This window comes from Bubalus kerabau, chromosome 22 (assembly GCF_029407905.1).
Source record: "Bubalus kerabau isolate K-KA32 ecotype Philippines breed swamp buffalo chromosome 22, PCC_UOA_SB_1v2, whole genome shotgun sequence".
Classification (NCBI taxonomy): Eukaryota; Metazoa; Chordata; class Mammalia; order Artiodactyla; family Bovidae; genus Bubalus; species Bubalus kerabau.
In genome coordinates, this window is record NC_073645.1 from 17,417,189 (window position 1) to 17,439,313 (window position 22,125).

Genomic DNA, 22,125 nt, shown 5'->3' on the forward strand with positions numbered 1-22,125 from the left:
TAGGACTAAGTGCGGGACTAAGTGCTAAGTGCTGTACTTTGGAAGTTGACTAGACTCCAGCCAGAGGACACTCAACTGGCTTCTTGACCCCATAGCATTTGTGTCCAGCTTTCAGCAATGATCATGGCATCAATGCCTTACATATAACCTTCTGATGTCACCAAGATGTGTACCCTGAGTCCTGGCCAGGAACCAGATTCCTCATCATGAAAGTGCCCATGTTTGACCTAAGTTGAATGAAACAGACAGTGGACACCCACCTTAAACTCCCCCATCAGAGAATCTGCCCGCAGAGAATGGGAATTGTAAACCTGGAATAAAGGAGAGTGGTGAGAAGATTACCGGCTTCGTCTGGCAGCTAGTGAGCACTACCCTCCTATTCCGAGGCCCCTTACCCGAATGCTGATGATCTCATCCATCAGTTCAGAAGGAGTCAGGTGGACATTGTAGAAAAATAACTGTTGAAACAAAAAGGGAAAACGTTTGAATGTCAACAGGAGTGGAATAAGGTTTAGTGGGATCTGACGCTAAAATTTGAGGGGGCTTCCTAAAAAAAAATACAAGACACAACCTCAAATCAGGTGTGACTGCATGAACCTACTGCAGAACCTCAGAAAAGGCTCTGAAGCTTAAGCATCATGAGCTTCAAGGTAAACTCTGTATATCAGAAAAAGGGTTAAGTAACAATTGTGCATAGCGTTTCTTTAAATAAATATAATTGTTCATTTGGCACCAGATATCTGGTAGCTAGGGCTTCCCAGGTGGTGTTAGTGGTGAAGAACCTGCCTGCCAATGGAGGAGACATAAGGAGACATATGATCCCTGGGTTGGGAAGATCCCCTGGAGGAGGGCATGGCAAACTACTCCAGTATTCTTGCTTGGAGAATCCCATGGACAGAGGAGCCTGGAGGGCTACAGGACATAGGATCACACAGAATTGGAAACGACTGAAGTGATTTAGCCTCTAGTAGATAAATGACGCGACTTAGCAGCAGCACCTAACTAAAGATCAAGGTTATTTCATGTGCTTAGGGCTTGGATGATCTGGAAAGTTGAGGTTAATTTTCTTCCATTTTTAGTGCTATTATCTGTAACCAGTCACTAATTTTGCTCTTTCTAACAAAATACTTGTAAAGCCAACTCTGCGCATTAGATACTGTTAGAGCCTCAGTAGAGTCAGTATGGACCACATTTTAACTCATGTAACAGCTAAGTTTAAGAAGGTTGACTCTTGGAAGATGAAAATTGGGTATGTAGAGGTTTTACCATAAAGTCAAAGTTTTGTGTGCCAATAGACTTTAATCCTAAGAGAGAAATATGGAGCATTTATTTAAACTGAGACTTTTTTCTCCTACATTTTCCTTAGAAATATTTAAAATTTACAGAGAAAAAATGAAAGAATCATTGCTATAATTTTGTCACACTGGCTTTTGGCTTTATAACTCTTCTTTTTTAAACTGAACTATCTGAAAGAAGGTTCTAGATAATACAATAATTCACTCCTTAAAAGTACATTTGCGTATGGCTGAGTCTCTTTGCTATTTACCTGAAACTATCACAAAATTATTAATTGGCTATACCCCAATATAAAATAAAAAGTTCAAAAAAATTTTTTTAATAAATAAATAAAACACTCACCAGTGGTAGGGGAGGGGATTATTTCCAAAAAGTAAAAACAATAAAAGATTATTTTCAAAAAGTAAAAAAATTTGCACTCATCTCTGAAGTGCAAGAGCATTTTTTTCTATAATGGAGTAAGGAGATCAAACCAGTCAATCCTAAAGGAAATTAACCCTGAATATTCATTGGAAGGATAATGCTGAAACTGAAGCTCCAATACTTTGGCCGCCTGATGCAAACAGCTGAGTCACTGGAAATGACCCTGATGCTGGGAAAGATCGGAGAAGGCAATGGCACCTCACTCCAGTACTCTTGCCTGGAAAATCCCATGGACAGAGGAGCCTGGTGGACTGCAGTCCATGGGGTCACTAAGAGTCGGACACGACTGAGCAACTTCCCTTTCACTTTTCACTTTCATGCATTGGAGAAGGAAATGGCAACCCACTCCAGTGTTCTTGCCTGGAGAATCCCAGGGACGGGGGAGCCTGGTGGGCTGCCGTCTATGGGGTCGCACAGCGTCGGACACAACTGAAATGACTTGGCAGCGGCAGCAGCTAAGAAAGATTGAAGGCAAAAGGAGAAGGGGATGACAGAAGATGAGATGATTAGATAGCATCTTTGATTCAATAGACATGAATTTGAGCAAACTCCAGGAGACAGTGAAGGACAGGCGTGCTGCAGTCGATGGGGTCGCAAAGAGTCAGACGCAAGTTAGTGACTGAACAGCAACAACACTATTATCACACCCCAAAAATTTAACATGTAACACAGTCAATTTTCAAATTCTTACACTTGTTCTGAAAAAAGTTCTTTTTAGCTTTTTTTAAAAAAATCTAAGATTCACTCGAGGATCTTACATTGTATGTGGTTGTTGTATCTCCTAAGTTTCCTTTTATCTAGAACAGTACTCCTGGCTTATTTTTGTTATTTATTTCTATCAAGACCAGTTGCTTTGCAGAATGTCTTACAATCTGGATTTTTGTCAGTGTTTCCTCATTGTTAGATTCAAGTTGACCACTGGACAAGAAATGACACAAGTGATGTTGATTACTTCCATTATATCACATCAGGACACACGTGTCCATTTGACCCTTGGTGATACCAAGTTGAATCACGTGGTTAAAAATGTGTGTGTAAACTAGAGATTTTTTCGGAAAATATTTTTATTGATTTATGAATTGGTCTGTTTAGAAGCTCAGTTATTTGATTCTTCCCTTTAGCTAAGAAATCTAATTTCAAAAGTATTCATTAAAATGGTAAGTTCTGAGGTGGACTTCCTATAGATGTAGTTGAGTAAATGTCCTGCATTATAAATGTAGGGTAAGGGAGTTAGAGAAGGCGAGGTTTGGAAAAAAAAAGGAGACCGGCACTTTACAGAACAGATCACATTTAATGAGGCGAGAAGGGGCAGCAGTCAGATTAGTGAGCTTCTGCACTAACCCAAGAAAAGAGTAAGTATATATAGGCATACATGTGGAAATCTACTGTCTTAAGGGGGCCTGTTCTTCTCCAAGGTTGTTTGGAGTAGTTATCTCTTAAACAGCTGGGGCAAGGAATTCTGGAGATTGGCCAGAGGCTGGCTCCCTCTGGGAGCTGAGCATAATCAATCTTTATGGCCATTTTTTTTCTTCGGGTGAGAGAGTTCTTTGTTTTCTTAGAACCGTGCGGAGGACTGGGAGGGGAGTTTTAACTCCAGGCTATTTTGAGCCTTATAACTTCCTTCAGTAAACACTTGGATGGGTTCTATGCTCTAGGCATCAAGTGTCCCATATTTTGTCCTTCCTGCAATCCTGTCTTGTCCCCCAACATGACTTTCACCCAGCCTTCCCTAAAGTCCACTTCCAGTGCCCCATCTCTGAATGTGCCCACCTCTCATGTTAGCTTTGACACTACCTGCCTGCTGGTGTCTGTGATTCATCTAAGGAGAAGCCCAAAGTGAGAAGAAAATGGAGCCTCTGAAAAGCTGGGGGCCAAGTTGAACACAGGAAAACAACCAGGAGCACTACACAGAAAAAAACCCGTTCCTTTTGTGAACAGAAAAAAAGAACCAACACCAGGGCTGGGATTGCAAGCTATTGGGAACTAAGAGGAACTGTGAGAGGAAGCTGTGGTAGGAAATGCCTGGCCTCAGAGATCAGAGCATGAGGCCCCAGGAATCTCAGAAATGTGGCTCCTCGGCAGAGTAAGGCTGGCATGTGAAAAATTCCCCAAATTTATCATTTTTCTTCACAGTCCTAAATGTGGAATTTCGTGGCATTGAAGACAACTGTCAAGGTATTCAGCATTTTTGAAGAGTGTTGCAGAAGAAGTCATCAGAACAGGCTATGATCTCATTATGGAGGAAAAAACCCTTTCTGCTCATAATTGCTTCTTCTAACCTATATTGTTTTTATAGTCAAGTAGGTTTTGACACCTTTATAAAGTTGGATTACTTAAGTCACATGGAGTCACCCCTCAGAGACATTTGCTAATTAAAAAGCACAAAGGCAGGTCCTAAGTGTTCTGTGTGGTCCATAGTAAGAGGTGCAAGGACCCATTTGGAAGGGCTCCCTCCAGAAGTTGTTGTAAAACCACCAGAAAGACACCAGGCTTCTCTGAGAACCAATAATGAAGCAGGCCAATGTGACTCCAAGACCCAGGGGTTCTTAGCACAGAATGTTTAAGGCTGAAACTTTGTCCTCTGTGTACAGTTGAGTTTGCACATGTGTTCCTCTCCCACTTGGGACTGTAGAGAAGTGGGTGGAAGCTGAGAAGGTACACATAAATAAAACAGACGCACAAGGACATGCATTTGCCCGTTTACCTCATCAAAAAATGGATTGTTCCCTCGCTTGATTCTTGTTCGGTGTGTCTGGCCACAGATGTGGACTTTGACCACAGGCTTGATGTTGTTGCCACTTAACTGCCGGCCCTCAATCACTCGGACCCGAATCTGCAAGTACAGAAGGGGAGTCTCACTGAACCTTCCCCAGCATAATGTATAAGAGAATCCACAGGTATCACCTTGGCTGGTTCGCCCGTAAGGACCACTGAAACCATGCCAGCGCAGCTTTGCAATGTACTGGAGCTCAAGGACTGGGAGCGTCCACCTGCGCCCATTCTCGTGATGGGAACTGGGATCAGGTTGCCAAAACCAAGAGCAGTCATGGGCTTGCAGTAGTCTAGAATTGGCCTGGGAAAGTGAAGGGCAGGGTGGAGGCTGCTGCCCAGAGTCAGCCTCCTACCTGGTCTTCCTGATCCCTGGGAGGTACTAACACCCTCCATGGCTATCTCCCAAGGAAGCAGCCAGAGCTGTGAGAAAACACAACACCTGTGCTTCCATTCCTTGATTAGCTCTTGGGCTTCCCTGGTGGCTCAGATGGTAAAGAATCTGCCTGCAGTGTGGGAGATCCAGGTTTGATCCCTGGATCGGGAAGATCCCCTGGAGAAGGGAATGGCAACCCACTCCAGTATTCTTGCCTGGAGAATCCCACGAACAGAGGAGCCTGATGGGCTACAGTCCATGGGGTCACAAAGAGTCAGAAATGACTAACTCTCTCACTTCCTACCACAAAAGGGAATTTTATTTCTCTGAAGAGCCTCATCCGGATTGACAACACTTACTGCTGCTTGCAGAAGAAAGATGGGGAGCTCTTCTCATTGAGTTTATGCCCTTACATCCCTTTTTACTGGTTAAGCCACTGCCCACAGGCAGAAGCTCTTCTAACAACATCACAGTTGCCAGAAGCTGGACAACACGGTGTTGGTACAACAGGGATGTGGGGCCCTAGGGCTGTTCCTACCTGGAAGTCCTGTGGCTTGTTAGACAGCATGCGGCGGCTGCTCTTCGCTTTCGTGAGCCTCCGGGCAAGGTGAGCTTCCGACACAGTCCCTCCTGGCCCCCTGGGCCCTGGGACCCTGACCGTACTGTCCAACCTGTCCTCATCACCTCCATCTTCCTCCTCTTCCCCTAAAATACCAAAAAGAGATGCATTCAGAGACAGTCCTCATCCTGTATGAGTCTCAACATTCCAGGGAGTTTTCCATGCTGCTGAGGCAGGTGGTGAGGGAGACGCTTCTTGGTGACAGTGACTTGGGACAAGCTGTGACTCAGATCTAGATTCTTTAGGCAAATGTGTTCACGTGCAACACGGCATTCATTCAGGCTGTTTTCAAGGTGACTAGGAGAATGCCAGAGGCCACGGGGAGCATGAGAAGAGGCGATGGTACGAATGGACCCAGCCAGACCATCACTCAGTTCTCATCTGGGAACCAACTTGAGGTCAGGGGTCTGCCTGTGGTTAGGATGGTGATGTGTGGAAATGCCGAGGAAATTGGAGACTTGGGGAGATTTCCACTCCACCCTTCCCACTGCAGGTCTTTTCTCTAGAACTTTCCTCATGAGCTCTTGCACTGTCTCCTTTCTGCCTCAGTTTCCTGATCTCAAATGCCCTCTCCATCCTCATGGTAGGAGAGAAACTGGCCTCCAGTTTCCTGCCAAGCAGACCGAGGTGGTCATCATACTCTCGCTCCACCCTCCCGGTCTGTCATCTCCACACACATCTGTCCCCTAGCTTCCCTTCACACTCAGTGGGGAAAACACAGTTGAGTGAACCCCCTCCCATCCCTGAGACCCTACTTTCTTCTGATTCTTTGAGGACCCTCTAAATGGTCCCCTTTCAACTACCTCCCGTGGCTCCTTCCCCAGAGGGACCTTCCCTCTGCCTTCAAATACGCACGGATCTTTCTCTCCTATCAATAACAAACATCAACTTCGTCTTCTATGTTTCTTCCTTTTATTACTCACAAACTTTTTAAAACTTAATGACAAACTTCAGTTATTTTTTTCTTAATACACAGAAAGTTTAAACTCCCAGTAACCTGTACCATATAAGACTAGAAGATCAACTAACTGCCTTGTCTAAAAAATACCAGCATTTGTACTCCCTGCCTTTGGATCCTGAACCTCCTTCTTTACTGATGATCCCATATGGAAATGGTAGGAGACAATTTCCATATGGAGTCATCTGCCAGTCACTCACATCATAGTATGAATTAGTTCCATCCAACTGCCCTGTAGCATGGCTCGTAAAGCTTGGGCTTTGGAGTCATGCTGTCTGCATGGGAATTCCAGTTTTGAGTTATGTGACTCTGAGTAGTCTCTCAATCTGTTTCAGTTTCCTCATTCATAAAAAGGGGGAACTAATGGTATTTACCACAAGGTTATTGTAAAGATAAAATTAATCTATATGCAAGGCCTTTAATACAGTGCCTGGCACAAAACAGCTCCCAATAAATTAATCTTTCTCTTTTTTCTTTAAACTTTTATTGATAAGTCCGTTTTATTGGAGCACTTCCTAAAGAGCAGTAATGGGGTAGGGAAGGGAGGCAGTCAGTGAGCAGCACGGGGGACAGGGCACAGAGTGAGAAACGGACAACCACAAGGAAGTAAAGGGTCTCCCCAGCGCTTAGCCCAGGAAGAACATTCCTCCTCACCACCCCACCATCCATGCTCGTCCCATCCGAGTCTGGCTCCTGTTTCACAAAGACCAACCACGACCTCTCCTCGCTAAGCTCAGGACCCTTTCCTGAATGCTCGTGCTTCACCTTCCATGGCATTGGACACTGGGGATCACACAGACTTCTGTGAATTGAGAAGCTCTCCTCCTGGCATTTTGCAGGGTCTTCCAAGGCACCCCTCTTTGTCTCCAATTCATCGCGTGTGCCTTCCCACTCTGTTCTTCTGCTCTCTGCTTCTTTGACCCAACATGCTCTGGAGCCACACCTCAGTCTTCCAAGAAGTCACAAACTCACAGAATTTTGACAAGAACGGACCTTAAAGATCTTAAATCCAGGGACTTCCCTGGTGGTTCAGTAGTTAAGAATCTACCTGCCAATGCAGGGGACACGGGTTCAATCCCTGGTTCAGGAAGATTCCACATCCTATGGAGCAACTAAGACCATACGCTGCAACTACTCAGCCTGTGCCCTAAAGCCCGTACTCTGCAACAAGAGAAGTCACCGCAATAAGAAACCCATGCACCACAACTTGAGTGGCCCCTGCTTGCTGCTGAAGCAGGAAACAGAACAGGCTCTATCTTGAAAGCAGGACTCCATCTTGGGCCGGGCTGTGGACTTTGAGCTATATGCCCAGTATCTATGGAAACGACATACCAACTGGAAAACCAGGCCCCTGGGAGGAAGAGCCCCAGGGCTCATACCTAGACTCTCCATCCCTAAAAGAATACCCTAATTATCTGTGTAACCGAATAGAATCATACATTCTATTATGCTTATTGGGGTATGACCACAGGCCTATTCATAACTGTCCACTGTTAACTACCTGGGCTTAAGGCATATTAATCACGGGCTAACTTTGATTGTATCTTTCTTTTCCATTGTTCAGACTAGTTTCAGGGAATCTGGGGAAGTGGGTTTGGGCATGTACACTTTGGGTATATAAGGTTTTCACAAAAAACTGGTCGGGGGTCCTTGGCTAAGAGGAGACTCTGCCTTGGGCCCACCGGTGTAATAAACTGCACTCCACTATCTGCATCGTCCTTCTGAGTGAGTTTGTTTCCCGGAACGTGCGGCTACAACACTGCAACTAGAGAAAGCTCACACAGCAAGGAAGACCCAGTGCAGTCAAAAATAGCTATATAAAAGAAACTAGAAAAATCAAGAGTATAAATTTTTTTTTTCCAAAAAAAGATCTTAAATCCAACCTGCCCCTCACCCTGTTTTACAGGTAGAAAAACTGAGGTCCATAAAGCAGAAACAACTTGTTACATTATTAAGAACTGAGCTAAAACCAAGACCACATCCTCGTTCTCCCTCACTGGTTTATGACTGGATCTAGTAAAGGCAATGCTCTCTTCCTGGTTCCTCAACATCTTTGTCAGGACACCAGGAAACCCCAGAGAAGCCACAGGTGAAGAATGGCTACCTCTGCCACTCCAGTACTCTTGCCTGGAAAATCCCATGGATGGAGGAGTCTGGTAGGCTGCGGTCCATGGGGTCACTAGGAGTCGGACACGACTGAGCGACTTCACTTTTGCTTTTCACTTTCATGCACTGGAGAAGGAAATGGCAACCCACTCCAGTGTTCTTGCCTGGAGAATCCCAGGGACGGGGGAGCCTAGTGGGCTGCCGTCTATGGGGTTGCACAGAGTCGGACACGACTGAAGTGACTTAGCAGCAGCAGCCCTCTACACAATAATCTGGGTCTCTTCTTCCCTATTCTTTTTTTTTTTTCCCCTAAAAAACATTGTATTTCTATAATTGCTAATTTTACTTACAATTTTTGGCAACATTAATAAAACAGTAAATTTTATCTGAAAGAACAAGCAAAACAGACAAGGAAACTCACAAAGGGCAATAACAAAATAGTAATCTTAACAGATAACCAACATACTTGTAAACAAAACAAAGTGACATTGCCTTAAAAAACACAGAGGTTATCAATAGAAAAACAGAACTCCTGAAAGAACTCAACTCGCTATTAACTATCTTTTACTTGCAGGCACAGAAACTGACTAGCTAACTCAGTTCTAAGAGAGAAGCAAAACCCTTGATGATTATCTCTTCCCAGCATTTTGAAACACTGGCCTTGCTTTTTCCTCAAGCAAATTACATTTCCTCCCAATCCAAAGAGTTTGCAACTGCTGTTCTCCTTCCTGGAATGCTCTTCCCCTAGGCCTGCAGGGCTTGCTACCTGCTTAATTGTTTGACATTTCCTTTGATCTATCCAGTTTCAGCACTGTTAATTCACACAATGAAATCTCCAACCCTCTTTTTTTCCTCCTTCTCCTTAAAGGCCCTTTTAAGTTTCCACATTATTCGTCCTTCTCCAGTCTAAATTTCCTAGGTTTGGGACTTCCCTGGCAGTCCAGTGGTTAAGACTGTGCTCCCAATACAGGGTGCATGGGTTTGATCCCTGGTCAGGGAACTAAGATTTTGCAGTTTGCATAGTACTGCTGCTGCTGCTGCTAAGTCACTTCAGTCGTGTCCAGCTCTGTGCGACCCCATAGACGGCAGCCCACCAGGCTCCCCCGTCCCTGGGATTCTCCAGGCAAGAATACTGGAGTGGGTTGCCATTTCCTTCTCCAGTGCAGGAAAGTGAAAAGTGAAAGTGAATTCACTCGGTCGGGTCCAACTCTTCACGACCCCATGGACTAGCCTACCAGGCTCCTCTGTCCATAGGATTTCCCAGGCAAGAGTACTGGAGTGGGTTGCCATTGCCTTCTCCATTGCATAGCACAGCCAAAAGAAATAAACAATAAAGTAAATTTCCTAGATTTTCTTCTTCTCTGTTCTTAAAGAAGCATCAAAAGAAGGGCTTGCCTGCTGCCTGGATCCAAGTTCTCAGGATGCCCTTCCTACTGTTCTCCACCAGGTGGGCTCCTCACCTCCCTCAAGTTCCAGACGAAACAGTCTGGTCTGACCCACCCATCCGCACCGGATGGAGAGAATCCCCCTTCTCCTGCTAGCACACATATTCCTACCCTGTCCTCACCACGTGATCTTGCATCTGTTGAACTGTGGGCCTCCTACTACCATCCACTATTCAGAAGCAGGGGGCTTGCCCTTCTCTTCTTTGTACCTGCCCCATGCTGGACACACTCCCTCCTTGTCCACAGCAGGGGCTTGATGAATGTGGAATGAGAACATCCTGACCCTTACTCCGGCTTTCTGGTATCATTCTCCAGCAATTTGGCAAAGTTCCCACTCAGAGCTCAGGCGAGAGCACCCTGTGGCTAGGGGTTGCCCCTTTCATACCTGGCTCCAGCCTTAGGGAAGCCCGGAGGGTCAGGCTCCCCTTGTGCAAACCTGTTTCAGACTGGGCAATGGCTGGGCCACTTGGCTTTAAGTTTCCTCCATCTAAGATAAGGGCTTCCCTGGTGGCTTGGTGGTAAAGAATCCACCTGCCAATGCAGAAGACATGGGAAATGTGGGGTTAACCCCTGGGTTGTGAAGAACCCCAGGAGGAGGAAATGGCAACCTACTCCAGTATTCTTCCTGGGAAAAATCCCATGGACAGAGAAGCCTGGTGGGCTCTAGTCCATGGGGTCCCAAAGAGTCACACAGGACTGTGCACGCACACAACAACTAAGATGAATGTCCTTGGGCCATCCTGGACCCAAAAAGGATTTCCTCCCTGCTGTGGACTGTTCCATGTGGGGTTGGTGGTTATTCATGGCAGTTGTTGTTGCTGTTGGTCACTCACTCAGTTGTGTCCAACTTTTTGGGACCCCATGGACTGCAGCACGCCAGGTTTCCCTGTCCTTCACTATCTCCCAGAATTTGCTCAAACTCATGTCCACTGAGTTGATGATGCCATCCAACCTTCTTCTCCTGCCCCCAATCTTTCCCAGCATCAGAGTCTTTTCCAATGAGTCGGCTCTTCTCATCAGGTGGCCAATGTATTGGAGATTTAGCTTCAGTCCTTCCAATGAGTAGTCAGGGTTGATTTCTTTTAGGATTGACTGGTTTGATCTTGCAGTCCAAGGGATGCTCAAGAGTCTTCTCCAGCACTACAGTTTGAAAGCATCAGTTCTTCAGTGCTCAGCCTTGTTTACGGTCCAACTCTTATATCTGCACATGACTACTGGAAAAACCATAGTTTTGACTAAATGAACTTTTGTAGGCAAAATGATGTCTCTGCTTTTTAATATGCTGTCTAGGTTTGCCATAGCTTTTCTTCCAAAGAGCAAATATCTTAATTTCATGGCTGTGGTCACTGTCCGCAGTGATTTTGGAGCCCAAGAAAATGAAGTCTGTCACTGTTTCCATTGTTTATGGCAGAAGAAGTGGTAAATCATAGCCCTTTGCAGTGCTGGGCTCTGAGCAAGCCCTAATCACTAACCTCTTGATGGATGCTCCAGAAAGAGCCTGCAGGAGACAAAGAGCCAGTTTATTCTGGAAACACCTTCTGCTAGTCAGACTTTAGGTTGAAAGGAAGGATCAGCGGGAAACTGCACCAAGTGATCCTGCATCTCCGAGTAGCAGAAGAATGTTTATTTGGACAGGAAATCACCCCTTTATGTGGGGGGAAGCTGCACAAGATTAAACAATGCTGACACCCTAAGTGTTCCACAAAGAAGGACCAGGGCCCTTAGGGCACTGCCAAACTTCACACAGCACAAGCTGTTTCATTACCCAGCCTGAGCCGCTGTGCGGGCATGCCCTGTACTGAGACCCAGGGGTAAGCTGAAGAACAGCTAAGAGGATCTACAAAGTATGAGTGTTTCATAACCACAGGCAGCAACAGTAAGTTAGGAACTGCTGACTGAATAGGAAGTTGCTGGTGGTAATTTATTCCTAGGGCTGTTGTAACCAAGTAACACAAACTGTGCTTGGAAAACCCCATGGACGGAGGAGCCTGGTGGGCTGCAGTCCATGGGGTCGCTAGGAGTCAGACACGACTGAGCGACTTCACTTTTCACTTTCCTGCACTGGAGAAGGAAATGGCAACCCACTCCAGTGTTCTTGCCTGGAGAATCCCAGGGACGGGGAGCCTGGTGGGCTGCGTCTATGGGGTCACACAGAGTCGGACACGACTGAAGCGACGTAGCAGCAGTAGCAGCAGCAGCACAAACTGAGTGACTTAACACAACCGAAATTTATTCTGAGAGACCCAAATCCCCAGATTCTAAAACTAAGGTGTTGGCAGGGCTGTGCTCCCTCAGAAGCCTTTAGAGAAAGTCCTTCCCTGCCTCTTACTAGTTGGTGGCTCCTGGCCTGTTCCTTGGCTCGTGGCTGCATCACTCTCATCTCTGCCTCCTCCCCTACATGTCCATGGGTCCTCACCTTTTCTCACAGGACACCAGTCATTGACTTTCGGGTCTGGTCTATTTAAGGATGACTTCATTTTAACAGATTACATTCTGGAAAGAACGTGTTCCCAAATAATTCACATTCTGAGGTTCTGTGTAGACTGGAAGTGGGGAGCGGGGGACACTGTTCGACCCACTACACTGGCCATCTTTTAGATCTTTCCAGTTTGGTCCTTCTGTTACTCCAGTCCATAGTCTGCAGCCACACAGGCTGCCACAAGCTATGGATCACATCATGTCCCCTGCTCCCACTTCCTTCATGTCCTTGCTTTTCTCCCAACCCCTTAGGTTATGGGATCTAACACGGCAACTACACCTCTAGGTGCCCCTCAATCCCTCCCTTGATCGTATTCACCTGGTTCATTTGGCTCTCCACTGACTACACTCATTCACAAAGATAACTGAACTTGGACACACACCTTACTGACTAGTGTCACTTTAATTTCATGATCTCAAACCTTCAGCGGACTCACAGGATTGACCAGGTATCGTACCAAGGCATCTACCTCCAAGTTGTCCTAAATCTTGGTTTGAGATGGCCATTGATTGGCCAAGACGGTCAAATCCCTCTACCCTTTCGAACTCCCACCTACTTTTATCTTGAAAGTGTCCAATGCTCTGTCCTCCTCACCATCAACTAATGACCTTACTTCTTATTTCACAGAGAAAACAGGCAGTCAGGGTGACCAGGACCATCCTGACCAGCAAGCACCTTTATCCAAACACTTCCCATGCCTCTCATCTTTTCCACCTATGCACTTCTTGGGTCACCATCCCAAGCTAATCTTCTTTCATTCCTTGATGGAGACTTCTTTCTATATGAATTTTTTTTGGTCAATATTTACTATTTCCTGTTCCTAAACACAGCAACCTTGTTTTTCCAGAGTCCTAGAATGTCAATCTCTGCCTGTGATACTAACTATGCTTCTCATGACAAGGTCTTGTTAAATGGTGGTACTGGTTAAGGCAGAATTTAAACACCCTGGGCCAAAGGTCATGGCAAAATCAGGACCAACAGTTGGTATGATACAATCAGTGCAAGTTAAAAAGTACGAAGCAGAACAGGAGAGAGTAAATTTCTAAGCATGAAAATATTTTGGAGTTGACATGCTGATTTATCTGGAATGTTGAATAATAAGTTTGCTGGGTTTCTAACATGCTGGAATAAATGTCTGCATTCAAGCATGAGCAATTCATTTCTCTCCACTCTGGTTTTTGGGGTAAATCACACTATATAGGCCCTAAGAATCTTATGGAATAGTTCCAATACATTGACCAAAGCAAAGGTACCATAGAAAGGTCTGTAACTGAACAGCGATACAAACATGGGCTTGCAGGGAAAGTCTGGCAGCATCTGCCTTTGATCGATGGACGCTGTGAGCCCATCTAGGAAATACGGCCCAAGAGCTCTGAGTCCAGACAAGATAACATTAACCAGATTAAAATGCTCCACTCTAGGGCTTCTCAATGTGAGCTCCAAAACTGGCCTTCAGGGGCTTTCCTGGTGATCCAGTGGCTAAGACTCCATACTCCCAATGCAGGGGGCCTGGATTCAATCCCAGGTCAGGGAACTAGATCCCACATACTGCAACTAAGAGTTCATAGGCCGCAACTAAAGGTCCTGCAAGCCACAAGGAAGACTGAAGATCCAGAGGGACACAACTAAGAAATGGGGCAGCCAAACAAATTACTGAAATGAATAATATTTAAAAAACAAAAACAACATCAGCCTTCACCACGATCTCCTGGAAGTTCCTGTTAACCATACAGACTGGGGGGATTGTACTTCAGATCAGAGTCTCTGAAGCTAGGTGCTGGAAATCTGTACATTTAAAGATTTCCCCGATGATTTTACTGTGTTTAAAATTTAAGAACCATCTGCTTATTATGATCACTATGATTTTCCTAAATATCCTCAGTGGGAGAAATAGTCGAAAACAATCAATTTGCTGGACAAAGCCAAGTAGAGACCCAATTATGGAACGAGTGCCTACAATTGATGTTCTAACACATTGATCATGTTTCAGGGCAGCTCTGAACAACAGTCCCTTGTCCAGAAAGTTTTCCATGGATCCTCAAGGTCTATTAATCCTGTCCGGGGGCGTCCCTGGCGGCTCAGTAGTAAAGAATCTGCTGGCCAGTGTGAAGTGGTAAAGAATTCACCTCCCTGGTCCCAGGAAGATCCCACATGCCACGGAGCAATAAGACCATGTGCCACACCTATTAAGCATGAGCTCTACAGAGTCTGGGAGTTGCAACCCCTGAGCACACTTGCCCTAGAGCCTGTGCTCCGCAACAAGAGAAGCCACTCCAGTGAGAAGCCTGCACACCGCAGCTAGAAAGTAGCCCCCACTTGCCACAACTAGAGAAAAACCCAAGCAGCAAGAAAGACCCAGCACAGCCAAAAAAAATTTTTTAATTTAAAATAAATATTCCATTAAAAAAAAAAGATCCCCAGTCTGGCACTCCTAGACCTCAGCAACATGCTTCCATTTTATTACTCTCTGAATGTATCAGTCACTTTGGCCTATACTCTGGTGTTCACCAAAATGCCCTTCTTGAACAAAAATTTAAACCGTATCTATTGCTCATCCACCATTCACTCATTCATTTATTCACTCAATCAACTGAGCGTTTATTGAAAAATTATGGTTTTCCAAGTGCTGTACTAAGTAATAAAGATACACAGTTGAAATACAGCCAAAAAAGTATTTTCTCTAAGAAATTGTTTCCCATGTAATAATTAGCTTAGTCTACCCTTGAGGAATTTATTATATTTAGCTCTGATCTACAATTATGTTTATATCTTACCTTTGTACTGAAACACAAGCTCCTTGGTGGCAAATAATACCTCTCTTCTGTATGCTCCACAGACAGGTGTCAGTAAATGTTTTCTGAACTGGACTAAATTTAATTTCAAGCAAAATGACTTTGGCATCCGTGGAATGGAATGAATTTGAAGCAGCCAAGTCTAGCTACTTTTTTTTTTTTTTTTTTGCCTTTCTAGCACCGAAGGATATATACTTTTAAGATTGTTCTTCAAAAATAGATGTGAGATTTTAAAAATAGTTTATTCTGGCCATGGGAATGTAGGCTCCAGTCAGACTAAATGACATCTGGCAAACCAAGTCAGCAAAATAACAAATTTTCAGAAGGTCAAGCCTGTGGTCTGAGTCAGCCCACCCCTCTGTCATAGGAACACTCTCAAGACGCAAGCAAAGAAAAGTGGACTTTTGACACCATACATGTTCAGTTAAGTCACCAAGGCCCCAGGGTATGCAGCCTTTGTCATTTTGACATTAAGAGCTTCAAGGAAGCCTTCCTTAAAAATGAGCCTCTTAAAGATTTCTGTGATTGTCCAGTGGCTAAGATTCTGTGCTCCCAATGCAGGGAGCCAGGATTCAATCCCTGATTGGGGAACTAAATCCCACATGTGCAACTAAGAGTTTGCATGCCACAACTAATGATCCCACATGCAGCAATTCATCGAAGATCCCATGTTTCACAACTAAGACCCAGTGTAGCCAAATCGATTAAAAAAAAAAATGAACCCTTTAGATACAACACCAAAGATCTGATCCATGAAAGCAATCATTGATAAGCTGGGCTTCATTAAAATTAAATACTTCTGTTCTGTGAAATACAATATCCAGATAATTAGAAGACAAGCCAAGATGGTGAGGAAACATTTACAAAAGACACACGTGATAAAGGACTGTTACCCAAAATATACAAAAAACTCTTAAAACTTGACAATCACAAAATAAACAACCTGGGTTAAAAATGGGCCAAAGATCTTAACAGAAACCTCATCAAAGACAACACACAGTTAGCAAATAAGCATATGAAAGATGTTCTACATCATACGTCATCAGAGAAATGCAAATTAACACAATGAGATACTACTACACAGATATTGAAAGTGAAAGTGAAGTCAGTCAGTCACGTCCGACTCTTTCCGACCCCATGGACTATAACCTACCAGGCTCTTCTGTCCATGGGATTCTCCAGGCAAGAATACTGGAGTGGGTTGCCATTTCCTTCTCCAGCGGATCTTCCCGACCTGGGGATTGAACCTGGGTCTCCCGCCTTGCAGGCAGACGCTTTAACCTCTGAGCCACCAGGGAAGCCCACAGATATTAGAATGGTCAAAATCCAAAACACTGACAATACCAAATGTTGATAAGAATATGGAGCAACAGGAACTCTCCTCAATTGCTAGTGAGAATGTAAACTGGTACGGCCACTTTGGATGGCAGTTTGGTGGTTTCTTACAAACTATGCATACCTTACCCTGCTAAGTCGCTTCAGTCGTGTCCGACTCTGTGTGACCCCATAAACGGCAGCCCACCAGGCTCCCCCGTCCCTGGGATTCTCCAGGCAAGAACACTGGAGTGGGTTGCCATTTCCTTCTCCAATACATGAAAGTGAAAAGTGAAAGTGAAGTCACTTAGTCATGTCCCACTCTTTGCGACCCCATGGACTGCAGCCCACCAGACTCCTCCATCCATGGGATTTTCCAGGCAAGAGTACTGGAGTGGGGTGCCATTGCCTTCTCCGATACCTTACCCTATCACCCAGCAATCATGCCCCTTGGTATTTATCCAAAGGAGTTGAAAACTTATGTCCACACAAAAACCTGCACACGGATATTTATAGCAGCTTTACTTATAATTGCCAAACTTGGAAGCAACCAAGATGTCCTTCAGTAGGTGAATGGATAAATAAATTATGGTAAATCCAGACAATAGAGTATTATTCAGCAATAAAAAAAAAAAAGAGCTATCAAGTCAAGAAAAGACAGAGAGGAAGCTTAAATGCACGTTACTGAGTGAAAGAAACCAATCGGAAAAGACTGCATACTGTATGATTCCAACTCTATAATATTCTGGAAAAGGCAAAACTATGGAGACAATGAAAACATCAGTGGTTTCCAAAGGTTAGGGGGTGTGGCTGGGGAGAAGATGAATATGCAAAGCACAGATTTTTAGGGCAATTAAAATATTCTGCATGATACCACAACGACAGATATATATCATTATACAATTGTCCAAACCTTAGAATGTACAACACCAGATGTGAGCTCTAAGGTAAACTATGGGCTTTGCATGATAATGATACGTCAATGAAGGTTCATCCTTTGTAAATAAAAAAAAAAGTACATTCTGCTGAGTGACGTTCATAGTGGAGAAAGCCATGCATAGGCAGGGGCAGAGGGTATATGGGAAATCTCTGTGTAGTTTGCTCAATTTTGTGGTAAACTAACATTGCTCTTAAAGAGTATTTAAGAAAAAAAAAAAAAAGAGCCTCCAGATTGTTTCATTCCCATAATCTATGGTCATAATTAGTTTCTTCAACTTGCAGAGCTGAATTTTTCTGAACATCTGCACTTCTGTGTTCTAGCATTAATATTTCCAACCACTATGTGGATGGTAACCTTAAAAATCAACATCAGTAGTGGTTGACAGTGGTTACCACAGGAGGGTGGACCTGTGAGAGGTCTGTATGTTCTTATGTCTTATATTCCCTGTGATGTTTATAATTTTATAAGCAGATACTGCTTTTGAACTAAAAAACACCCCCAACAAAGTCACATTTTAAACTTTGAAAAGATGTATTTAAGTTAGAGGGAGTGGACTCATTACTTTTATATAAAATTGTAACATTTAAGAGTCAATTTAAGGGAAGTGATGGGACTTTCCTGGCAGTCCAGTGCAGTAATTAAGACTTTGCCTTTGAATGCAGATGGTGCTGATCTCTAATCAGAGAGCTAAGATCCCCAAAGTCTCATGGTCCAAAAGCAAGACATAAAACAGAAACAATAGTGTAACAGATTAAAGACTTTAAAAGTGGTCCACATAAAAAACAAAAACAAAAACAAACAAACTTAAAAAAAAATGTAAGGGAAGTAGAAAACCCAATTTCTGGGCCTGATCGTCTGTCTGTTAGTCTGTGACAGCAGGAGGTATGGTTGTCCTGCTGTCATTCTCTGTTTCACGTTTGTCAGTCCTATTTCCTCCAAGACTGTAAGCTGTTGGTTTTTTGTTCCTAGGGTCTTCCCTAGCATTGAGTTGTACTAAGGACTCAAAGATGTCCTTGCTTAGTTGAATTGTCATATTAAGACAAAAAGAGTTTTACCTTAACACATCCAGATAATCTAGAACATTCAAAGTTTTTTAAATGTTGAACAAAAGTTTCTTTTAGCTGGATTATGAAATCAATATTCAGAATGCTACCCTTAACCCAGTCATGGTGAAGGTTACTCTTGTAGAACAAAGACAGTACTTCCAGATCAAAGAAACCTGTTCATTTTTTGAATAGAGAAATTTCACTCTGTCATTTCACACTTTAACACAAATTGTCCTGTGTACACAGCTCATCAACATTCTTTGTTTGAAATTCAAATAAACAGAACCCAAGTTCTGGCTCATTTCCTATCTCCATCCAGCAGTATCAGATATTAAAAAGAATTTATGAAGCAGATCTTGGCCACCCGCCACAGAACCTGCTAGGAGTCAGCTTCCTAAGAGGATGGGAGACTCAGTCCATAAGCACTGCTGAAGCTCAGCACTGCCCAGACAACCCACGAGAAGGAGCCTCGGGCAAAGGGAGTCTGGATGCAAGGGTTTTCTCCCCAGTGAGTTTAAAAGTTCAAGAGTTGATGCTTTTCTCATTGCTGAGGAAGCAGCCTTTGCTCCAGGGAAATGGCATGTTTTCTGAGCTTGGGCTCACAAGGATCTGTCTCAGGAGATGGGACCTCTGCCTGTACTCCCAACAGCTTGGTAAACTGCTTATTCTCAAAATCTTCCTGGTCCACTAAGACACAATCCGTTTGTTTGTTTTTTTTCCTGATATTTAAGAAGAAAGCACTTAGTCATCTCAGCGTGACTCAGATCATTCTTTTCTAATAGCTCTCCTTTTTAGAAGAAACAATTTGAATGTTCATAAAGACTGAGGCACTCAACTGAGCTCATGACTACCAGTCATCCAGAATTCTTTTTTGTAATAATAAAAATAAAGACCACATTCATGTAGGACTTACTCTAGGACAGGCACTGGGCTGAGTGCTTTCTATGCATTATCTCATTTAATCTTTGCAGATGATGTCCTACTATGTTCCTCACCTTACAGTAAAAGAAAACAGATTCAGAAAGGCTAATGACTTAACCAAGGTCACATGGCTAATTAACAACAGACACAGAATCCAACCTAGGCCAGTCTAACTCCAAAACCCTTGATGTTATCCATAATGTTATACCTTCAGGAAAAGTCTTGTCTCCAAACCTGGCTGAAAGTTCCTGGACAGCAGGAGCTGTATCTTAAAGAATTCACCACCCTCAGCACTGCAGCACCAAGCAATGAATCAGAATACCCAACAACCAATTTCTTTACTCCATAAATATTCAACACTAAGAACCTGTGTGGTGTTGGTTCACTGTAAACTGTAAGTTTATGATTTCTACTTGAATGAACCTCAGAGCTATTTTTCCCCCCCTCTAAAGGCCCAGCTGAAAGGGTATCACAAAAGGGCCCTTTATCCTGGCTCTTGAAATGGAATAAAGACAATGAAACTGCCTTTTATCTACCAGTATACAAGGGCTTCCCTGGTGGCTCAGACAGTGAAGAATCGACTTGCAATGAGGGAGACCCAGGTTCAATCCCTGGGTTGGGAAGATCTGGAGAAGGGAGTGGCTTCACTCCATTATTATGGCTCCACTAAAGACTGGCTCTGCTTCTTTATTCTTGCCTGGAGAATTCCACAGACAGAGGAGTCTGCAAAGAGTCAGCCACGACTGAGCGACTCTCACTTTCACTATACAGGGTTGAATAGTGTCCTCTCACTAGTCATGTCCATCTGTAACCTCAGAATGTGACCTTGTTTGGAATAGGGTCTTGCAGGTGTAATCAAGTTAACCGGAGATCACACTGGATTAGGGTGGACTGAATCCAATGCCTGGTGTCCAAACAAGATGAGAAATTGGGACACAGACATGCAGAGAGCACCATGTGAGACTGAGACACCAGAGAGAACATGATGTGATGGCAGAGGTGGGGACGGGAGTGATGCGTCTACAAGCCACGGGACACCAAGAACTGGCAGCAACCCCCAGAAGCTGGGACAGAAACATGGAACAGAGTCCTTAGAGGGAACCAAGCATTGGACACTTTGATTCCAGACATCTAGGCTCCAGAACTAGAGAGGACACATTTCCATTGGTCGAGCCACTAGTTTCTTATTACCTTATTACAGCAGCCTTAGGAAACTAAGAAACAGGAAACAGGAAGTGGCTTAGGGAAAATATCAGGGTAAGAAAAGGCACCCTGGTTCTCCCAATTCAGTGGCTCCAGCAGACAGCCCACCAGTTGGGGGTGCATTTTTTGGGCCAAAAAGTACCCACTGTCCTTCCCAGGCCAGAGCAAATGCTGATGACTGCAGGCATGGGCGGAGGCGGCGGGAAGGATGGGGTTGGACCACTCGGGCCATCCCCTCATGGAGTGCCGCTCAGGACCCCACCTTCCTGTGCTGCATCTGTCATCACTGATGTGACAGCAAAGGGAGCCACAGATGTTCCTGAGGCATTGCCAGGCCCTTGTGAGGCCTAGAGAGTTAGAGGACCAAGCAGTGTGCCTGAGGAAGCAGGGCAGAGGGTGAAGGCAGAGTGCATTGCTGATGTGTTGGTGTCCTTATAAGAGGTAAGGGGCTATGTCAGTCATAACTATCTCTGAGGAGGAAGGAGCCAGGTAACTAATGCTGAACACACAACTGCCGGGTCAATAAATAGGTCCAAACCATAATAGTGAGCCATCTGCAGGGTGGGTGAGTGGGGGCAATGGCTGGGATGAGGCTGAGGCAGACAGAAAGTCACACAGGAGGGGGACAGACAGTACGAGACAGGGAAGGAGATGCTGCTGCAGGTGCTGAGAAAACCCCTCAGGTGGTCAAAGCACTGAGTTCTGAGAAATGCAGAGAAGGCAGGTCCTGAGAACCAAGACTGGCAGGAACCAGGGTTACGGCGCACGTCCAGGAAGGAGAATGCCCAGGTGGCAGTGAGTGTGGCGGGGTGAGTGGGCCCTCCCTTCCTGGGGTGCATGGCAAGGCTGGGGAGACGGGGACGCCTGGTGACACACCTTCAGGCAGAAGAAGGCACAGAGAGACATGAAGCATCATGTCACCCTGGAAAGATACCAGGAGGAGGTCGGACTCCGCTGTGTGAAAGGCCTGACTGTCTTATAGATGTCCATCCACCTGCAGCCCCAAATTTACCCTGAGACCCAACCCCATCCAGAGCAGCACCCTGAATGACCCACAGCCCACGTCCGAGAACAAGGAGCACAAGGTGGGTTGTGCAGCCAGAAGCACTTGGTTAAAGGAGAGGGGGGCGTTGGGAGGTGGGAAGGGGTTGTGGCCAAGGGGGAGAGAGGGGCTTCAACCCGTGAGACAGGTGACTGAGCGCACAGCCTGGTGATGGCACATTTAGGAGGTGCAGACATGTGAAGGGAGAGACTACTCCTGAGACTCACAACCAGCTGACATTGTCCAGGGTGCAAGCTACAAACCCTAAGCAAAGCCTTGCCTGGGACCTCCTGCTGGAGTCTGCGTGCTGGGCGGTCTCATGAAGCTGCTCAGTCTGGTACCCAGGCGGGAACCTAGGAGGCTTTCCAGAATAGACCCCCACTCATGTCCTGCCTT

At 44.9% G+C, this 22,125-nt stretch overlaps 1 protein-coding gene across 1 annotated transcript in view; it reads right to left on the reverse strand.

Annotated features, from left to right (window-relative positions):
- The window catches only part of MYOF (myoferlin), a 177,307-nt gene that overhangs the window by 99,854 nt on the left and 55,328 nt on the right, over positions 1 to 22,125 (reverse strand). Inside the window, exons 6-9 of the mRNA XM_055560619.1 lie at positions 5,403 to 5,569; positions 4,424 to 4,552; positions 396 to 458; positions 261 to 311 (exon numbers count right to left, since the gene is read on the reverse strand). Of these exons, the coding sequence (XP_055416594.1) occupies positions 261 to 311; positions 396 to 458; positions 4,424 to 4,552; positions 5,403 to 5,569 (410 nt within the window). The remainder of the gene's footprint in view (positions 1 to 260; positions 312 to 395; positions 459 to 4,423; positions 4,553 to 5,402; positions 5,570 to 22,125) is intronic.